This window comes from Dreissena polymorpha, chromosome 4 (genome assembly GCF_020536995.1).
Source record: "Dreissena polymorpha isolate Duluth1 chromosome 4, UMN_Dpol_1.0, whole genome shotgun sequence".
Classification (NCBI taxonomy): domain Eukaryota; kingdom Metazoa; phylum Mollusca; class Bivalvia; order Myida; family Dreissenidae; genus Dreissena; species Dreissena polymorpha.
In genome coordinates this window covers 140,064,573-140,082,829 of record NC_068358.1, presented here as the reverse complement: position 1 = coordinate 140,082,829, position 18,257 = coordinate 140,064,573, and the positions used below count along the sequence as shown (strand labels likewise).

At 36.7% G+C, this 18,257-nt stretch overlaps 1 protein-coding gene across 38 annotated transcripts in view; it reads right to left on the bottom strand.

Moving 5' to 3' along the window:
* Positions 1 to 18,257, bottom strand: part of LOC127876940 (myo-inositol 2-dehydrogenase-like) — a 103,067-nt gene that overhangs the window by 81,724 nt on the left and 3,086 nt on the right. For 9 of the 38 annotated variants that reach the window (XM_052422460.1, XM_052422458.1, XM_052422497.1 and 6 more), the window contains exons 1-3: positions 8,591 to 8,616; positions 7,731 to 7,787; positions 2,691 to 2,793 (exon numbers count right to left, since the gene is read on the bottom strand). The exons of 3 other annotated variants lie outside the window; for them this stretch is intronic. In XM_052422460.1, the coding sequence (XP_052278420.1) occupies positions 2,691 to 2,793; positions 7,731 to 7,787; positions 8,591 to 8,601 (171 nt within the window). In that variant the 5' untranslated portion in view covers positions 8,602 to 8,616. Of the gene's footprint in view, positions 1 to 2,690; positions 2,825 to 5,935; positions 6,103 to 7,730; positions 7,788 to 8,590; positions 8,676 to 18,257 lie in introns of those variants that run through there. 26 more of the 38 variants (XM_052422476.1, XM_052422481.1, XM_052422483.1 and 23 more) reach the window with 18 other exon arrangements.

Here is an 18,257-nt window from a genome sequence, read left to right as displayed (position 1 = left end):
TGGCCAATGTTGTCTTACAAGCTGTTATATACACACTATGTACTGTACCAGTGAGAACAGGCAGATGCGGTGGTTATAGCAGGCGCTTTTAGCATTCGTCTGCTTAATTTTACTGCAGTTATCCACACGGCAGTCATAGGTTACGGTTCCTAGCGTAGCTAAGCCCATACTAATTTGCAAAATTGCGTCTGCATTATTTGTGAGCTAACGCTCACAAATAATAATCAAGTAGACAAAAATAAAATAAACAACTCATTAAAGGAAAGTGTGCATAAACGTGCTTCATATTTACATACACACCACACTTATATAAATTTACTTTTTTGTAAACAAAACATCATTACCCTGCAATAATATTTCCATTTGAAACAACAATAAAACCTGTTAAATACAAAAGTCTTTGACAATCACAACAGTGTTACCAGATGACATCAATGAAACCTATGCCTGAAAAATACTGCAAGTTGTGAATGGTGTTGGCAGAAATCAAAGGTCTTTGAGGGGCAAGTTTCTAGGAAGTTTTAATTGTAAATTTGTAAAACATCAGCAAGTCCCTATTTTAAAGGCGTCAATGAATACTACATTACTGGAAGCATGCTCATTCTGTCAGATAAATGATCAGCTACGTTAGCGTTACCGATCGCCGAAATCGCCATTGGCGATTACAATTCCTAGCTGGCGATTAAAAATAAGATTTTCATGAAATTGGCGATTGAGAAAAAATAGACCCTATGCTTTACAAATGCACACTCTAAATGCCTGTTTTCAGGCCGTATCAATCGCCAGAAACATCGCTAAGATTACACAGATAACATCCTTACCGGAAAGGCCCCAGGGGATAATGACGACCGCCTAGGTCGATAATCCACATGGCTAATGTCTTAATTGGTCAAGCTTTACACTGCGACCAGACTTTTTTAACATTTGGGTTACTTGGCTATTTACGCGATGACTGAATCACTGAAGCGTGCCGTGTATGACCTATGCTATAGATGTTATGATTCAACGTTATCGAATCGACCAGTACGGAATTGTCGTTTAATCAGATGGGCGGAGTTATGGCATTGACATAGCCACTATAAACTAATTTCCCAAGACACAACGATTTTGATTGGCTAAAAAAGTAGATAAGAGTTACTTCCCTTTACGGTCGCTATGCGACTTGAAAGACCGATTTAGAAAGTGAGTTGCAGATTCTGGGAAAAATGGATGCTGCGAGCGAAAATGGAAAGTCGAAGCAACAGAAATTAACACAATTCTTTAGAAAAGAAAGCGGACAGAATAATGTAAACTCAGGAAATGACCAAATGTTAGGTTCGCGATCGGAGGACGTCTAAAATAGTACAGACGTGAATGCAGAATCAGAAACGTCTATACCTCATTACCTGTCAAGGTTCACGGTTTCGTCGTGAGTCTCACGGTTTTTGACGTGCAATGGCGGTCTCATGCTGACTTAGTAATTTCTTACGCATTTCTTCAAAAACAAAAAAAAATGTTTGGATTTAATAAAATGTCGTATAATTACTTCCGAGACGGGCGGGCTGCTTTAGTGGTTTAAAACCTAAATACCACATGTACCGAAAACTGTTTAACGGTGTTAGTGTATCATTATCACTACGCCACTGGTGTCTATGTAAACAAATAAATTGGCTGCAAAATGTCAGCAAGTGGCTCACCAGCAAAGAAAACTTTTCAAGCAAAAAGGGCTAATTTCAGAAACAAATAGTCTTAATTTTGCTCAGAAAATAGCCCCAAAACGCACCACAGACAATCTAGGATCAAAAAAAAATCCGGGGAGGGGGGGGGCATGCCGCCGGACCCCCCTAGATTTGGCGACTAAGTTTTTTTCCTTAGCGCCAACCTAGGATCAGGGCTTAGCTCCCTAGAGGATGGGATGTGGGAAAACTATAGAACAATTTAGAAACATTACTGCACTTGATTTATTTGATTTTAAACAGGTGTGAGGAAATAAATTGTATTGGCTTAAGTTTAAATAGGAGGTTGCCCTACAGGTTTTGTTTGTTAATGGATTGACTTGAAGATCCCAGTTATTCAAAAAGGTGGGTCCTGGGGACTCTTAATTGGTTTCAAATAGGCGTCATTTTTCAAATTTATGCATACAAATACGCTTGATTAAAGCGAGATTATACAATTTTTTATATGTGTTAAATTGTAATATATTGATAAATTATGTTACAATCACACAAAATAGGCAAGAAAAATTATACATTGAAGACGAATTTCATAAAATGCAGCAACGACAAATTACCACCCCGAGCCGATTGTGACGAAGATATTTCGTACATATTTTCCTACAATAACCAAAGCATTCGTCTTTTTAGGTAGTATTCGTGTGTCGTATGAATAGATATCGCTGCAGGAATTTAAAATGAACCGTTAAACTAAATTTAGATTCACATGGTACATGCATGATTTACATGCTGGCGAATTTGACTGTACAGCCTTTTTCTATTTCATAATTAAATATCTGGCTTATTATACATTTTTTGACACATGTTCTTCTTAACTTTTATTTTTATTTATATTAAAATTTAAGTTTATCAAGTTTTTTACACATTTTATGAAAATGAATAAATATTTGGCAAAATCGTATAATCTCGCTTTGAGCGTTTCCGAGAGCCCTGATAACATGAGTATTTTATACTTCAAAATTTCTGTAAAAACTGTACCTGTAACTGGTCAGGATATTCCTTAGCATACCAGGGGTAGCCATTGCCTCGTGAGCCGGCTCCCACAACGATTCCTGTCTTAGGCCGTGTCTCCATTTCAAATCTTAAACAACAACAACCCAGCATATGGTTTACTGCAACATAAAATCAAAGGGCACCTTTGATATCGAAATAAAAGTTTTCATCATCAAGTTAAAGGCATTAAGAAAACTTTAAAAACTTTTAAATAAACCAACACGAGTCAAAATTCAGTAAAATTAGGCTCAAATTCAAAGTAGTCCATATAAACGGACTCCCAGAGCCTTTGATAATTTTTGCTATGGCGGCTCTGGCAGTCCATATGCACCCCTTCATAAACATGGGTGCAGTTCAGCGCAGCGAATACGTGCGCTTCACTAAACAGAAGTTGTTCGAGACAAATTGAGGAAAATAATGAATAAACTTCATAAACATGTTAAATTTACCTGAATGGCAACCTACGGATGTTATCCTTTGCATGCACCCTATAAAAACACTACGAAGTTTCAACACACTTTTCTCGCTGACATGTTTATGTTTAAATTTGAAACAGTGTATTCTGTATCGAATACCACATCGTTATCGACTTTATAGGCTGGAGCACATAACCCGACGTGCAAAATATTGGTGTACTGTGACCTAACCAATAATGGGTCAATTTTCCAATATGGCGGATACAGCGTACAAAACAAAACCTAAGTCAATAAAATCAATTATTTCTTGCTTTAATGGTACCATTTGGATGAGTTTGTGGATTAGATACATAAACTTTAATAAGTTCTTGCAGTTTCAGTGTTCCTTAACCCTTGCATTTTTGATAACATTTTGCACCCATGGACAAGAGAGAGCGCATTGCAACTCGAAGCAGCCCATTGGGCTATAAAGCTTAGAGTTGAATTATTGCAACTATATTCAAATACATGTTCTCAAAAAACAGAAAACAACCTGAAAGTAATTAACATGCTTTTGGGAAAGGACAAATAAAGTAAACATGTATAGTTTGAAAGTTAAAACCATTACTAAAATACTACCCCTTTAATTTATAATTTTTAGGCCAACCTCCAACAACTCCTGCCTTTTACTTTAGTTCTTCTTGAATGCTCTGAGCTTTTATGAGTACATACGTACAGCTCATAGTTCTTCTTAATAAAACCAAATTCAATGTAAAAAAATAATGTCTCACATATGTCCATAAAATCGAGTTCAATCAGCCTAATATATCGTAACAAACACAATAAATGTTACCATCGACACCCGTTTGCGTGTATTTTGTTGAGAAATGCTCAAAACATAAACTTGATAACAAATCGTTTATGGCGGAAGTTGTGAATTGTCGATTAGTGCAAAGCGAAAGAAAATTGTTTTCACCGTAGTATCTGACGATCTGATCTTATGGTAGCAGTTGAAATTGTACTGCTTATAACAGTGTAGTTTGAATTAGGACACATTCTTATTATTATTCTCGCTGCGATCGGATAAGTGGTAAGAGTCCGTGCTTTTTGATACAGCATTGTAGAAACAGTTATTGCGCTGTATACAAATTGAACTGAAAATCCGGAAAAAATGGATGTAGTGTCGGGTGTTCTTACATGCCTAGAGATAAGGCTGTATTATGGAATACTTAATAAATATTTTCTTTTTTCATGCTATACAATTTAGTATTTAATTAATTAACGGAATGAAATAAATATTAGCATAATTGTATATAAATGTATGTCTATTTATGTACATATTGTAAAGCTTGATACTGTGTGTGATTATGAAATTAATATTAAAATAAAAGTGCATAGATGTATGTCTCCTAGTGTACATATTGTAAAGCTTTGAAAATGTGTGTAAATATTGAAATACATATTAAAATAAAAGTATATAGAACCCGTCCCTTGCAGTTGTCTATCCGTATGGTCGTTCGTTAGTGGGAGACAGTGAACTGAGAGACGTTTAAGAGAGTTGAGTGCTTGAGGCTGTCTGTATTAAAGACTTTGCTGACTAAAGAGATGGGTGAAAGTGTGTTATGCTTAGGGAAGGTTGCGTTTTAAAGAATTGTTCTGTATGTGAGTGTGATCTTTGTCAGTGTTGTTCGAGGTGCTGTGCAAAATGCGAATGTGTTGGTGTAATAGGTGTTTTGGAGAGATTTTTCATTTGATTGTCACTGATTAAAATGTAATGATAAACAGACAAGAATAACAAGCGAATAATATATATTTAAACTGGCATTTCCCCAGGAATTTGGTCAGGCACTGCGGCAGGCGGTTGTTTTCGAATTCTTTATATACTTTCTAAATGTTATAAATCAAATTCCACACTACTTTGGAGCTACCAAATCACAACATTTCTTTTAATATTTATGTATTTGTCCTCAGTTCATTTCATTCAAGTCATATATTATAATATTAAAGAACAACCAAAAAAAAACAGAAAGCAAAAAAAATATTGAAAAACATTCTGTGACCCATGGAAAATCTTGCTTCCAACTACTGGTCGTTTATTAGATTGTATTCTGTCATGCACAAAGACTAGAGAAAAATGTGTTGCAGGTATATAGCGAATTTCGTAAATATGAAAAAAACTGTATATCTATTGGATCTGAATATATTTAATATTGGTACTGTTAAGCTATAGTTGCCGTTAAGAAAATAATGTGAACAAATTTTAAAGTCTCTATAACGCTCAAAATCAACGAAAATTTTGTTAAGTATTTCATAAAATAAAGTTAACACCTCCAAAATTTCAACGCTAGATGTGATATGATTACATAGATTTTTGTAGATACAAAATGCTTATGTTTATTTATTTGTGGCCACAATTAATTCCCGCGAATATATCTATTCATACGACACACGAACGCCATTTTAGTGTCCATGTGTCGTATGAATAAATATGCAAAACAATAATGAAAACCAGCATTTTGCATCTACAAACATCTATTTTACCAGTCCACATCTGGCCTTGAAATTTCGGCAATTGCCATAAAGAACACTGATTTTTAATTGGTTAAGTTTATTTTACGAACAATTGTATGAACTGTTCTTTGATTTTGAGTAGTAATGTTACTTTAAATGGTCAAGATCAATCAAATAAGACGTTTGATTCCAATTAATTGTATTTATAACTTAAATTACGCACAACCGCAACACACATCAGTTCAGTTTATTTTTGAAGCAAGTTCTTTATACTTTTTTATTTTCTGCAATAGTCGTAAACAATAAAAATATTTAAAAGATTACTGTGGCGTAGTGGATATGGTGTCCGCCTAGAGATCGGGAGGTCACGGGTTCGAACCCACTGGGAGCGTTCCTTTGATCTCCCCCAAAAGACACCAAGTACTGGTTCTAGTCCCAGGAAACGGACTCGACAGCGTTTATATAAGCATACGGCTTTCGGTGCAATCGAGCTACAATAAATAGGTTTAAACTAATTAAAATTAAACTAGAAATGGCGCGCTAGAGGCCGACGCGTATCCCCACGCCGAATGTTTGACCTAGGTGTGCCCCAGGGTTGGTAATGGGGCCATGCATAGCTGAGATTGACCGTATTGTCATAAGAGAAGTTCATCATCAATTAGAAGTGAATTGGTGTAGAAATGAAGAAGTTATAGTAAAAGGCAATTTTGGGTGGGTGTGACATATGTGGGCAGGGCGCCCCAGGGTTGGTAATGGGGCCATGCATAGTTGAGATTGACCGTATTGTCATAAGAGAGGTTCAGTATCAATTTGAAGTGAATCGGTGTAGAAATGAAGAAATTATAGTAAAAGGCAATTTTGGGTGGGTGTGGTCTATGTGGGCGGGGCGCCCCAGGGTTGGTAATGGGGCCATGCATAGTTGAGATTGACTGTATTGTCATAAGAGAAGTTCAATATCAATTTGAAGTGAATCGGTGTAGAAATGAAGAAATTATAGTAAAGGCAATTTTGGGTGGGTGTGGTCTATGTGGGCGGGGCCCCAGGGTTGGTTATGGGAACATGCATAGTTGAGATTGACCCTAATGTCATAAGAGAAGTTCAGTATCAATTTGAAGTGAATCCGTGTAGAAATGAAAAAATTATAGTAAATGGAATTTTTTGGTGGGTGTGGCCTATGTGGGCGGGCGCCCCAGGGTTGGGATTGGGGCCATGCATAGTTGAGATTGACCCTAATGTCATAACAAAAGTTCAGTATCAATTTGAAGTGAATCCGTGTAGAAATGAAAAAATTATAGTAAATGGAAATTTTTGGTGGGTGTGGCCTATGTGGGCGGGGCACCCCAGGGTTGGGAATGGGGCCATGCATGGTTGAGATTGACCGTATTGTCATAGGTGAGGTCCAGTATCAATTTGAAGTGAATCGGTGTAGAAATAAAGAAGTAAATGTAAAATAACCTAAAAAAATGAGTGATAATTTCTGACGCGGCCCCACCCCAACCCCTATAACTTTTGACCCAGGGGTCAGATCAAAATTCCAAATAGTGCAGGGTCGCACATATGCTCATAGCTACCATGTGTGTAAATTTCAAGGTTCTAGTGCTTTTAGTGTAGGAGGAGATAGTGGCCAGGACGGACGGACAGACGGACGGACAGACGGACGGACGGACGGACGGCGGAGATCACCACAATATCCCCACCTTTTTTTCAAAAAGCGTGGGGATAACAAACAAAAAAATTGAGCATATCTTTAATTGCTCTTACTCCACATGTACCGGTAATAATAGACCATTATCGGCCATTATTAGGGGACCAACACCTTAATTGATCCCCATGAACGACCTGTAAATCGTTCATATCTAAGCCCCTTTTGCACACACCGCTGATAAGAGCGTGCATGTGGTGATTGAACATTTGCCGAATGCAGACAGCAAGAGCTTGTGAGAATTTCAAGTGCTTGCATTTTAGCCCGCTAGGCTAAAATCGCCTGTGGAAATCATAATTCTTATAATCCATGAATTACACTTTTGTTATTTTCTATTTTGTATATGGCTAAAAGCAATTGTATGCTTTAGAGCTAATACATGTTGCTGCTGTAGATGTTGTATTATAATTCCCTTACGGCAGATCTAAGGGTCGTTGTTCCTTTTGTTTCTTCCAAAAGTCTGTTGTCTGACCGCTATTCATATACAATTAACATAAGTATTAATTGAAATTTGAACAAATTATATATAAAATTTCTGTCCATTTAAAACAAATATTTGATATTTAAAAATAAACTTTCTTAAAAACATAAATTGTATGTTCGGAGAAAAGCATAGGTAAATAAGGTAAACAGTTTATTGGTGCATGTTGTTGTAAACACACCGCGTGCGTTCCTTTAATTTTTCTTTTGGTTAATAAAAACTGTTTCATAAGTTGACATTTACATTTACGGTTGAAATGTTTGAAACTTTGATTAAAATCTTTCTTCTGCGAGCACACCATATCATGTAAGTTATCTTAATTTGCTCATTATAGATATATTGACGATCTATTTGTGTTAATTCATGCCAGAAAATAATCTATGTTGCTTATTTTACCAATAAATCAGCGCCCGGAATTTAGGCGGTAAAATTGCTATGGTAAATCGTGAAACCAGTTGCAACTCCCAGGACCCGGAGGGTCAATAGCTGGGAGTTGGATTATTGCAACTACCTTTTACTTCAAATGCCAGTAAATTAATTTTTTGAGGAAAAGTGTTCCAGGTCTGAAATCTTTTTTTTTTTATATTTCACATATTTTTGTCTTACACTATTTTATACGAATCTCAGATTCTCTTGTGACTTCAAATGTTATCCGAATTGATATATCCGAATATTTACTAGTGTAAACTCATTTTATATTTAAGCTTATTACAAAATTCTTGGATGTCAAAAACCATGTATTTGAATGCTGAGCATAATGAAAGTGACTATGGTAACTTTAGAATTGAATGACAACCTCACATTCATGAAGAAGAAGTTGCAATTTCAGATGACGAGTAACTATTTTCGCAATATCCTGTAAATAAATAACACGTTTTGTAATAACCGCAATTTTGAAGGTTACACACTGTACTATTTGGAAAATAATAACACGGGAAGTTTCTATTGATTGACGATTCTTGTTGAATAGATTGTGGCTTGTAAGGAATATGGAGACCAATAGCTATATTTATAGTAAATGGTTTTTCATAACTACAACGTAAATTTGCGAATCTTAAACGTTTTTTTCATTTTGTTCATTTACCCAAATGTGGAAAGATCCTTTTAAAGGGGCCTTTTCACAGATTTTGGCATTTTTTTAACTTATTCATTAAATGCTTTATATTGATAAATGTAAACATTGGATCGTAAAAGCTCCAGTAAAAAATCAAGAAAAAATTTAAAAAAAGGAAAAGAACATTGCCCGGAGCAGGTTTCGAACCAGTGACCCCTGGAGTCCTGCCAGAGTCCTGAAGTAAAAACGCTTTAGCCTATTGAGCTATTCCGCCGAGTAAACATTCTTGACGTATTTTATACCTTATATAAGCAATCTTCGTAGTTTCACAAAATTTAACGACAAAAACAGAACTCTCCAAATTATTCAATCGTTTCGCGTTGCAACGCTTTATAATTTTTAGGTTTTAAAATCGTCAAAAGATGCATATAATGGCTATATTAGAGCATGGTTAATGTTCAGTATTACTGTTTCCTCACAAATATCATAACTTAAACGAAAACTTACGAATCTAAAACAACTTTTTTCAATTTTGTCAATTTACCAAAGCGTGAAAAGATCCCTTTAAGAGTCTGGTACATTGTTCAAATATATACTGACATTTCATAGATCAACATTAGAAATCATGGCACATTGTATAAATACTGTTGATCACATACGTTTTTTGTAAACTCTGCATACCGGTAAGCATTTATTTTATACAATGCTATTCAGCACTAACTTTTAAACTCTCTTATGCGCATTTTTAAATGATAAATGCTATGCATACTTATATTAAACATTTATTCGATTGTATGTTTCAAGCTTGTGTTTGTTGTTGTAAAACACTGGGTATATAAAACAATGAGCTATATTTGTATATGCATGAATGCTGAATGTATGACAATTATTTGTACATACCCATCAAATAGCTGTACTTGAAATACTACCCATCAAATAGCTGTACATGAAATACTACCCATCAAATAGCTGTACATGAAATACTCTGTTTATGAAATGCTAATATATGAAATTCATAATACTATATGAACAACTTTGTATGTATTAATGTAATATTCTATGTATGTATGTATGAAATATTCTATGGAAAAAATAGAATTGTGCACTGAACAAAGAATATGGAGACACTCGCCCCCTAAATTTCGATTCGTGTATAGTATATAAATATATTATGTCATATGCTCCATAGTCACATTATTTCTTAACTGAAATTAGTGTGATCGTTGGTTAGTATTAAGTAACATAATATAACGTAAGACTTTTTAATTAAACAGATTTATTGTGCTGAACATCAAATTATTTATTATGGGCAACATCAAACGGTAACTAAAATAAGAAAAGTGGATTGCTAAAGCAATGTTTATTATATCATACCAATTTTTGTTATGACGTTTGAGTATCGTTGATGTTGACCCATGTTAGTCAAATATCAAAATGTCATTCGGCAAATAAAATTGTGTTTAACAGTTGTTCATATCAGTCTAATGTTTTCAAAAACTGTCGTTTAGCCCGTGGCTATGTTGATTTAATAAACTCCACTTCCGGGTTTGCATCCCGCTCTGATCACCACATTGGTCACTTGAAATATATAGCACACATATGCACGTACTCAGTGGTGTCTGTGGTCACTTGAAATATATAGCACACATATGCACGTAATCAGTGGTGTCTGCGTAATAGAGTCCACTTCATACAACGACAGTTAACTTATTGTATATGAATAACATGCTCGGGACCATTGTTCTCTTGTTATCGTGCATTTTACGATGTTTACACGGATTTCCAAACGGGCCACCGCGGTCGACATGTACAAACGGTCTCCCGATGCATTCTGCTTCAGGACGCTTAATCGAACCTCAAAACGGAACATGTCCTTACATAATTACGATCAACGCAACATCGTATAAGCCCGGAGACACCATCTCTATTCGGATCCATAGCTTAAAGGGCGTTTCTTTCAAAGGGATATTCCTACAAATGCGACCACTTCCCCGGACTGACGGAAAGGGGTACATTGATCAACCCATGGGCACATACTACAGATCTGTCGAGAACGTGAAACTCATCAACTGCGGACCTTCATTGGACACGATCACTCACAAAGACGCGTTTTCCAAACTGGAAGCGAAATTTGAATGGAGAGCCCCCCTATTAGCCAAAAACGACGTAGAAATAAGAGCAACGATTCTGAAAGACTTTGCAACGTACTGGACGGACGTCAAGTCGAAACGCATACGCCTGGTTCATGATGCCAACACTGTACTTCCGGTTGAAAAGCTCGAGAAACCATGGGTGAAAGAGATTATAAGAACAATAAAAGCCCGTGATGACGTTAATACAAGAAGACAACTGGTAAAGGCGCGCTTCGAAAAGGGATTCAAAAACAGCGTGGATCCACATGGATATATCATGGTAAGCTACGTTAACGACATGCTCCCATACGAAGACAAGTTTCAACATCGAACATTGCCTGCAACGGAAAGAAACGCTAGCGAGTCGAAAACAAACGAGACTTTTGTCCGGTCAATATCGACCGACGCCAACGAATTTGACGCCTCGTCGGCCCAGGGGGCGGTTGGAGTAGACGTGCCTGTGGGTGTGCGGGTGGTGCATGGGAACGCCAGCCTGTCAGAGTACGACACCTGCTTGAGATCTGTACTAAAGGGCGACAACTCTGTACTTTATAGGCTCAGTGAGTTAGTGGACTTGAAGACCTAAGTATCGAATGACATAAGCTTACAGATTGTCTCAAATTGTTTGAAAATGTCTTGGAACTGAAGAAATCCGAAGATTACACTAAATGGTATGTGTATTGCTGTAAGGCATGCAAGTTATGACAGAAGATGTTATTTCTACCTTAATTGATTCCTTTAAAATGTTGTTTTTGTTACATTTTTCAATATTTTTATGTTTTCTTGTGGCTGATTAAACTTAAAAAACATTGCGTTTTTAATATTTTCATACTGATACTAACTGAAATCCTAGCATTTCGTCAAATTAATGTCTCACTGTAATTAATCCCTGCATCCCTGTCATTAATCTTTTACAACTGTAATGTAACGGCACGTTGAGATTGCGTTTTATAAAATTGGATAAAATATAATAAGCCTAATTGATTGTTTGGTCGAGCCATCTGGTAATTACCGGTAGTGCTTTTGATCACACAAAAGATACATAATAAAAACTTGACAAAGTACACGTCAGCCAGGGATTGGTCTATGTCGAGAAAATGCAAATACATGTAACAGCATAAGATGGAAAAGAAACACGTTAAATAATCATTAGATGGTTTGAACGTGTTAATCACCACAAAAACAACCATCGTTGTAATTAAAATTTACATTCACTGTTCCTGCGTGAAAAAGAATTATTCTCATTTCTTTTCCTCAAACGGATAACAGACCAGACACACACAAGCAATGACTATATTGCGTGCACCAAAGATCGTATTCTAACGTGTATTTAAAGTCATCGTACTTAAGGTTTGCAATTAAATAGCGTTATTATATCTGCCCAATCAGCGATATAAGCAGTTCAATCTTTGTATAGAGACAATCAACGGGTAACGTTGTACATGATTTTACCAATTAAGATGCCAGAGGTTAATAATCAAGCGTCAAACATGTAAATGATCAATCATTGAGCACACCAAAAGATAGAAGACTTCGTGAATTCCGTGATAATTAGAGTTTAAATGAAGGAAATCATACGGTGAATGAAAATTTTGCGATTACTGCTTTTATGCTGTGTTAAATGTGCGGCAAATAATATCGGTCAAAATCTCTTATTCTTCATATTTGCTTATATTTGGTATGTTGATCTCAAATAAATGACCAGGATCCTTAATTCCAATGCACGTGAAGAAGTACGTGGTTATACAAAAACAGTGACTGTAAGCATTTTACATACATGTCATCTAGAGAAATATGAATTCGCTCGGAAGATGGACATGCTGTCTAAATTTATGTAATGTAAATCGCATGTAACTGGACTTAAAAACTCCAAGTACTAAAGTATACTCAATAAGCAACGAGTAAGCAGCCAGCATTCATCATGGTATCGTGTCCTTCCATGAACGACACGATTAGTTGCGCGGACGGTTGCTGTGGTAACGTGAGTGACCAGAAGTGCTGTGACAGTGAAATGTACGTATAATATTGAAATGAACTGCTCTTGTTGTGCTTCGTTACTACTTATATCTTATATACAGTCCACTCTCGTTATCTCGAAGTCGGCGGGAACAAGAAAAAATATCGAGATAACGAGAGTTCGAGATATCCGATTAGGCGTTTTCAAAGAAAAAATGAGACGAAAATTTATCTTGTTTTTAACATCTTAACTAAAGCCGTCACCGTGTGGCACAATACTCTCGTCCTGATATATACGTGTCTTACGAGGCACGATTAATTTTGCTATTTCAATGCTTAAAATGACGTTTTAAGTATTACAGAATTGCATGAACACATGCAGTTATAATTTTTCTAAACTGTCGAGTAAACGACGGTGTATATACGCAAAAATATAACTCAATGCATTTTGGAATGTTGTTTGTAAAAACAATTAGTCTTTCGGCAGGCTGTGTATTAATTGCAGTTAATTGATGTTAAAGTGACACTTAAAGTGACAGGCCTTAATCAAGTGTTAATGGCTAACGACATTACACACGTGTGATCATTGATGCAATTAACGGATCAATTTCCTACCGCACAGTATCGGGAGCAGCCGGGCGAAGCGGGACGGTGAAGTATCAAAGAAAAAGTTTCTCACCTTTTGCCGACACTGGAAAAGTTATTCGCACTTCGAGATAAACCACGGTAAATACATGTTAAATCGGGACTCGGGACAAAATTTTATATCGACATATCGAATTATTCGACATTACGAAAATCGAGATAAGCGTTGTTTATTTTTATAGATAAAGAAGGGAAAAAAATGGGACATTGAGCTTACTTCGACATATCGAGAATATCGAGATATCCGATGTCGAGATAACGAGAGTGGACTGTATACTAATCTTTCTGCTGTTGCGGGTCCTGCTTTTATTTCTTATTCTCGTTAGGCAACTGACATAACCATCATCGACACCACCGCCACTACCCCTGCAACCGCTCATAGTACCACCGTCATCACAACCATCATAGCCGCCAACAACCCCATCACTACCATTGCAGTCGCCACAACCACCAGCGTCACTACCAATAGCGCAGCCACCACCATCACCAAAGTTACCGCAGTCGCCACAAACGGCGAAAAATAAAACCAAAGCCGAAGCCGACATCACCACCACCGTCACCATCACCACCGCACCCACCACCAACCGCACCACTTCCGCTGCTGCTGCTACAACGACAAAGGTCATTCTATTACTAGAACAGCGAATGCTACTGCTGCATCAACAACTTGTTTCACCACCACTTTCATAACCATTAACGGTATTCATTATATTCCGACAACCATCTTCATGTCTAAATTTGTAGTAATAATACCTGTAAAATTACTAATAACCGCCCACACTGACCTATTGGTATTAATCTATCTACCACCGATTGTCAAACCCACAAATTCGTTTACCAACAAAACGTTCAAAGTCTCCAATCAAAGTACTGGCAGTACTGGTGTGACGATGCTTTTGAAGAGGATGGATATAAAACATCAATTTAAGTTTATCTATATCACCACAATTGTGTATGTTGATACGAACATTTGGGTACGAAAAACAATTTGGGTACGAAAATTTTGGGTACGAAAAAAAATTTGGTACGAAAAAAATTTGCGTACGAAACATTTTTGGTACGAAAAAAAGTTTAGGGGTACGGGGCAGTAGTACCCGTGGGTAACTTGACCCATTGAGCGAAACTGGGAGGCGGGTCACATTCTTATTCATTAAGTATGGCAATACATTCATGATGATTATCGAAAGTAGGTATGAGCACATAGCCGGAATGAGCAAATTAAGATAACTTACATGATATGGTGTGCTCGCAGAAGAAAGATTTTAATCAAAGTTTCAAACATTTCAACCGTAAATGTAAATGTCAACTTATGAAACAGTTTTTATTAACCAAAAGAAAAATTAAAGGAACGCACGCGGTGTGTTTACAACAACATGCACCAATAAACTGTTTACCTTATTTACCTATGCTTTTCTCCGAACATACAATTTATGTTTTTAAGAAAGTTTATTTTTAAATATCAAATATTTGTTTTAAATGGACAGAAATTTTATATATAATTTGTTCAAATTTCAATTAATACTTATGTTAATTGTATATGAATAGCGGTCAGACAACAGACTTTTGGAAGAAACAAAAGGAACAACGACCCTTAGATCTGCCGTAAGGGAATTATAATACAACATCTACAGCAGCAACATGTATTAGCTCTAAAGCATACAATTGCTTTTAGCCATATACAAAATAGAAAATAACAAAAGTGTAATTCATGGATTATAAGAATTATGATTTCCACAGGCGATTTTAGCCTAGCGGGCTAAAATGCAAGCACTTGAAATTCTCACAAGCTCTTGCTGTCTGCATTCGGCAAATGTTCAATCACCACATGCACGCTCTTATCAGCGGTGTGTGCAAAAGGGGCTTAGATATGAACGATTTACAGGTCGTTCATGGGGATCAATTAAGGTGTTGGTCCCCTAATAATGGCCGATAATGGTCTATTATTACCGGTACATGTGGAGTAAGAGCAATTAAAGATATGCTCAATTTTTTTGTTTGTTATCCCCACGCTTTTTGAAAAAAAGGTGGGGATATTGTGGTGATCTCCGCCGTCCGTCCGTCCGTCCGTCTGTCCGTCCGTCTGTCCGTCCGTCCTGGCCACTATCTCCTCCTACACTAAAAGCACTAGAACCTTGAAATTTACACACATGGTAGCTATGAGCATATGTGCGACCCTGCACTATTTGGAATTTTGATCTGACCCCTGGGTCAAAAGTTATAGGGGTTGGGGTGGGGCCGCGTCAGAAATTATCACTCATTTTTTTAGGTTATTTTACATTTACTTCTTTATTTCTACACCGATTCACTTCAAATTGATACTGGACCTCACCTATGACAATACGGTCAATCTCAACCATGCATGGCCCCATTCCCAACCCTGGGGTGCCCCGCCCACATAGGCCACACCCACCAAAAATTTCCATTTACTATAATTTTTTCATTTCTACAGGGATTCACTTCAAATTGATACTGAACTTTTGTTATGACATTAGGGTCAATCTCAACTATGCATGGCCCCAATCCCAACCCTGGGGCGCCCGCCCACATAGGCCACACCCACCAAAAAATTCCATTTACTATAATTTTTTCATTTCTACACGGATTCACTTCAAATTGATACTGAACTTCTCTTATGACATTAGGGTCAATCTCAACTATGCATGTTCCCATAACCAACCCTGGGGCCCCGCCCACATAGACCACACCCACCCAAAATTGCCTTTACTATAATTTCTTCATTTCTACACCGATTCACTTCAAATTGATATTGAACTTCTCTTATGACAATACAGTCAATCTCAACTATGCATGGCCCCATTACCAACCCTGGGGCGCCCCGCCCACATAGACCACACCCACCCAAAATTGCCTTTTACTATAATTTCTTCATTTCTACACCGATTCACTTCAAATTGATACTGAACCTCTCTTATGACAATACGGTCAATCTCAACTATGCATGGCCCCATTACCAACCCTGGGGCGCCCTGCCCACATATGTCACACCCACCCAAAATTGCCTTTTACTATAACTTCTTCATTTCTACACCAATTCACTTCTAATTGATGATGAACTTCTCTTATGACAATACGGTCAATCTCAGCTATGCATGGCCCCATTACCAACCCTGGGGCACACCTAGGTCAAACATTCGGCGTGGGGATACGCGTCGGCCTCTGCCGCGCCATTTCTAGTTTAATTTTAATTAGTTTAAACCTATTTATTGTAGCTCGATTGCACCGAAAGCCGTATGCTTATATAAACGCTGTCGAGTCCGTTTCCTGGGACTAGAACCAGTACTTGGTGTCTTTTGGGGGAGATCAAAGGAACGCTCCCAGTGGGTTCGAACCCGTGACCTCCCGATCTCTAGGCGGACACCATATCCACTACGCCACAGTAATCTTTTAAATATTTTTATTGTTTACGACTATTGCAGAAAATAAAAAAGTATAAAGAACTTGCTTCAAAAATAAACTGAACTGATGTGTGTTGCGGTTGTGCGTAATTTAAGTTATAAATACAATTAATTGGAATCAAACGTCTTATTTGATTGATCTTGACCATTTAAAGTAACATTACTACTCAAAATCAAAGAACAGTTCATACAATTGTTCGTAAAATAAACTTAACCAATTAAAAATCAGTGTTCTTTATGGCAATTGCCGAAATTTCAAGGCCAGATGTGGACTGGTAAAATAGATGTTTGTAGATGCAAAATGCTGGTTTTCATTATTGTTTTGCATATTTATTCATACGACACATGGACACTAAAATGGCGTTCGTGTGTCGTATGAATAGATATATTCGCGGGAATTAATTGTGGCCACAAATAAATAAACATAAGCATTTTGTATCTACAAAAATCTATGTAATCATATCACATCTAGCGTTGAAATTTTGGAGGTGTTAACTTTATTTTATGAAATACTTAACAAAATTTTCGTTGATTTTGAGCGTTATAGAGACTTTAAAATTTGTTCACATTATTTTCTTAACGGCAACTATAGCTTAACAGTACCAATATTAAATATATTCAGATCCAATAGATATACAGTTTTTTTCATATTTACGAAATTCGCTATATACCTGCAACACATTTTTCTCTAGTCTTTGTGCATGACAGAATACAATCTAATAAACGACCAGTAGTTGGAAGCAAGATTTTCCATGGGTCACAGAATGTTTTTCAATATTTTTTTTGCTTTCTGTTTTTTTTTGGTTGTTCTTTAATATTATAATATATGACTTGAATGAAATGAACTGAGGACAAATACATAAATATTAAAAGAAATGTTGTGATTTGGTAGCTCCAAAGTAGTGTGGAATTTGATTTATAACATTTAGAAAGTATATAAAGAATTCGAAAACAACCGCCTGCCGCAGTGCCTGACCAAATTCCTGGGGAAATGCCAGTTTAAATATATATTATTCGCTTGTTATTCTTGTCTGTTTATCATTACATTTTAATCAGTGACAATAATCAAATGAAAAATCTCTCCAAAACACCTATTACACCAACACATTCGCATTTTGCACAGCACCTCGAACAACACTGACAAAGATCACACTCACATACAGAACAATTCTTTAAAACGCAACCTTCCCTAAGCATAACACACTTTCACCCATCTCTTTAGTCAGCAAAGTCTTTAATACAGACAGCCTCAAGCACTCA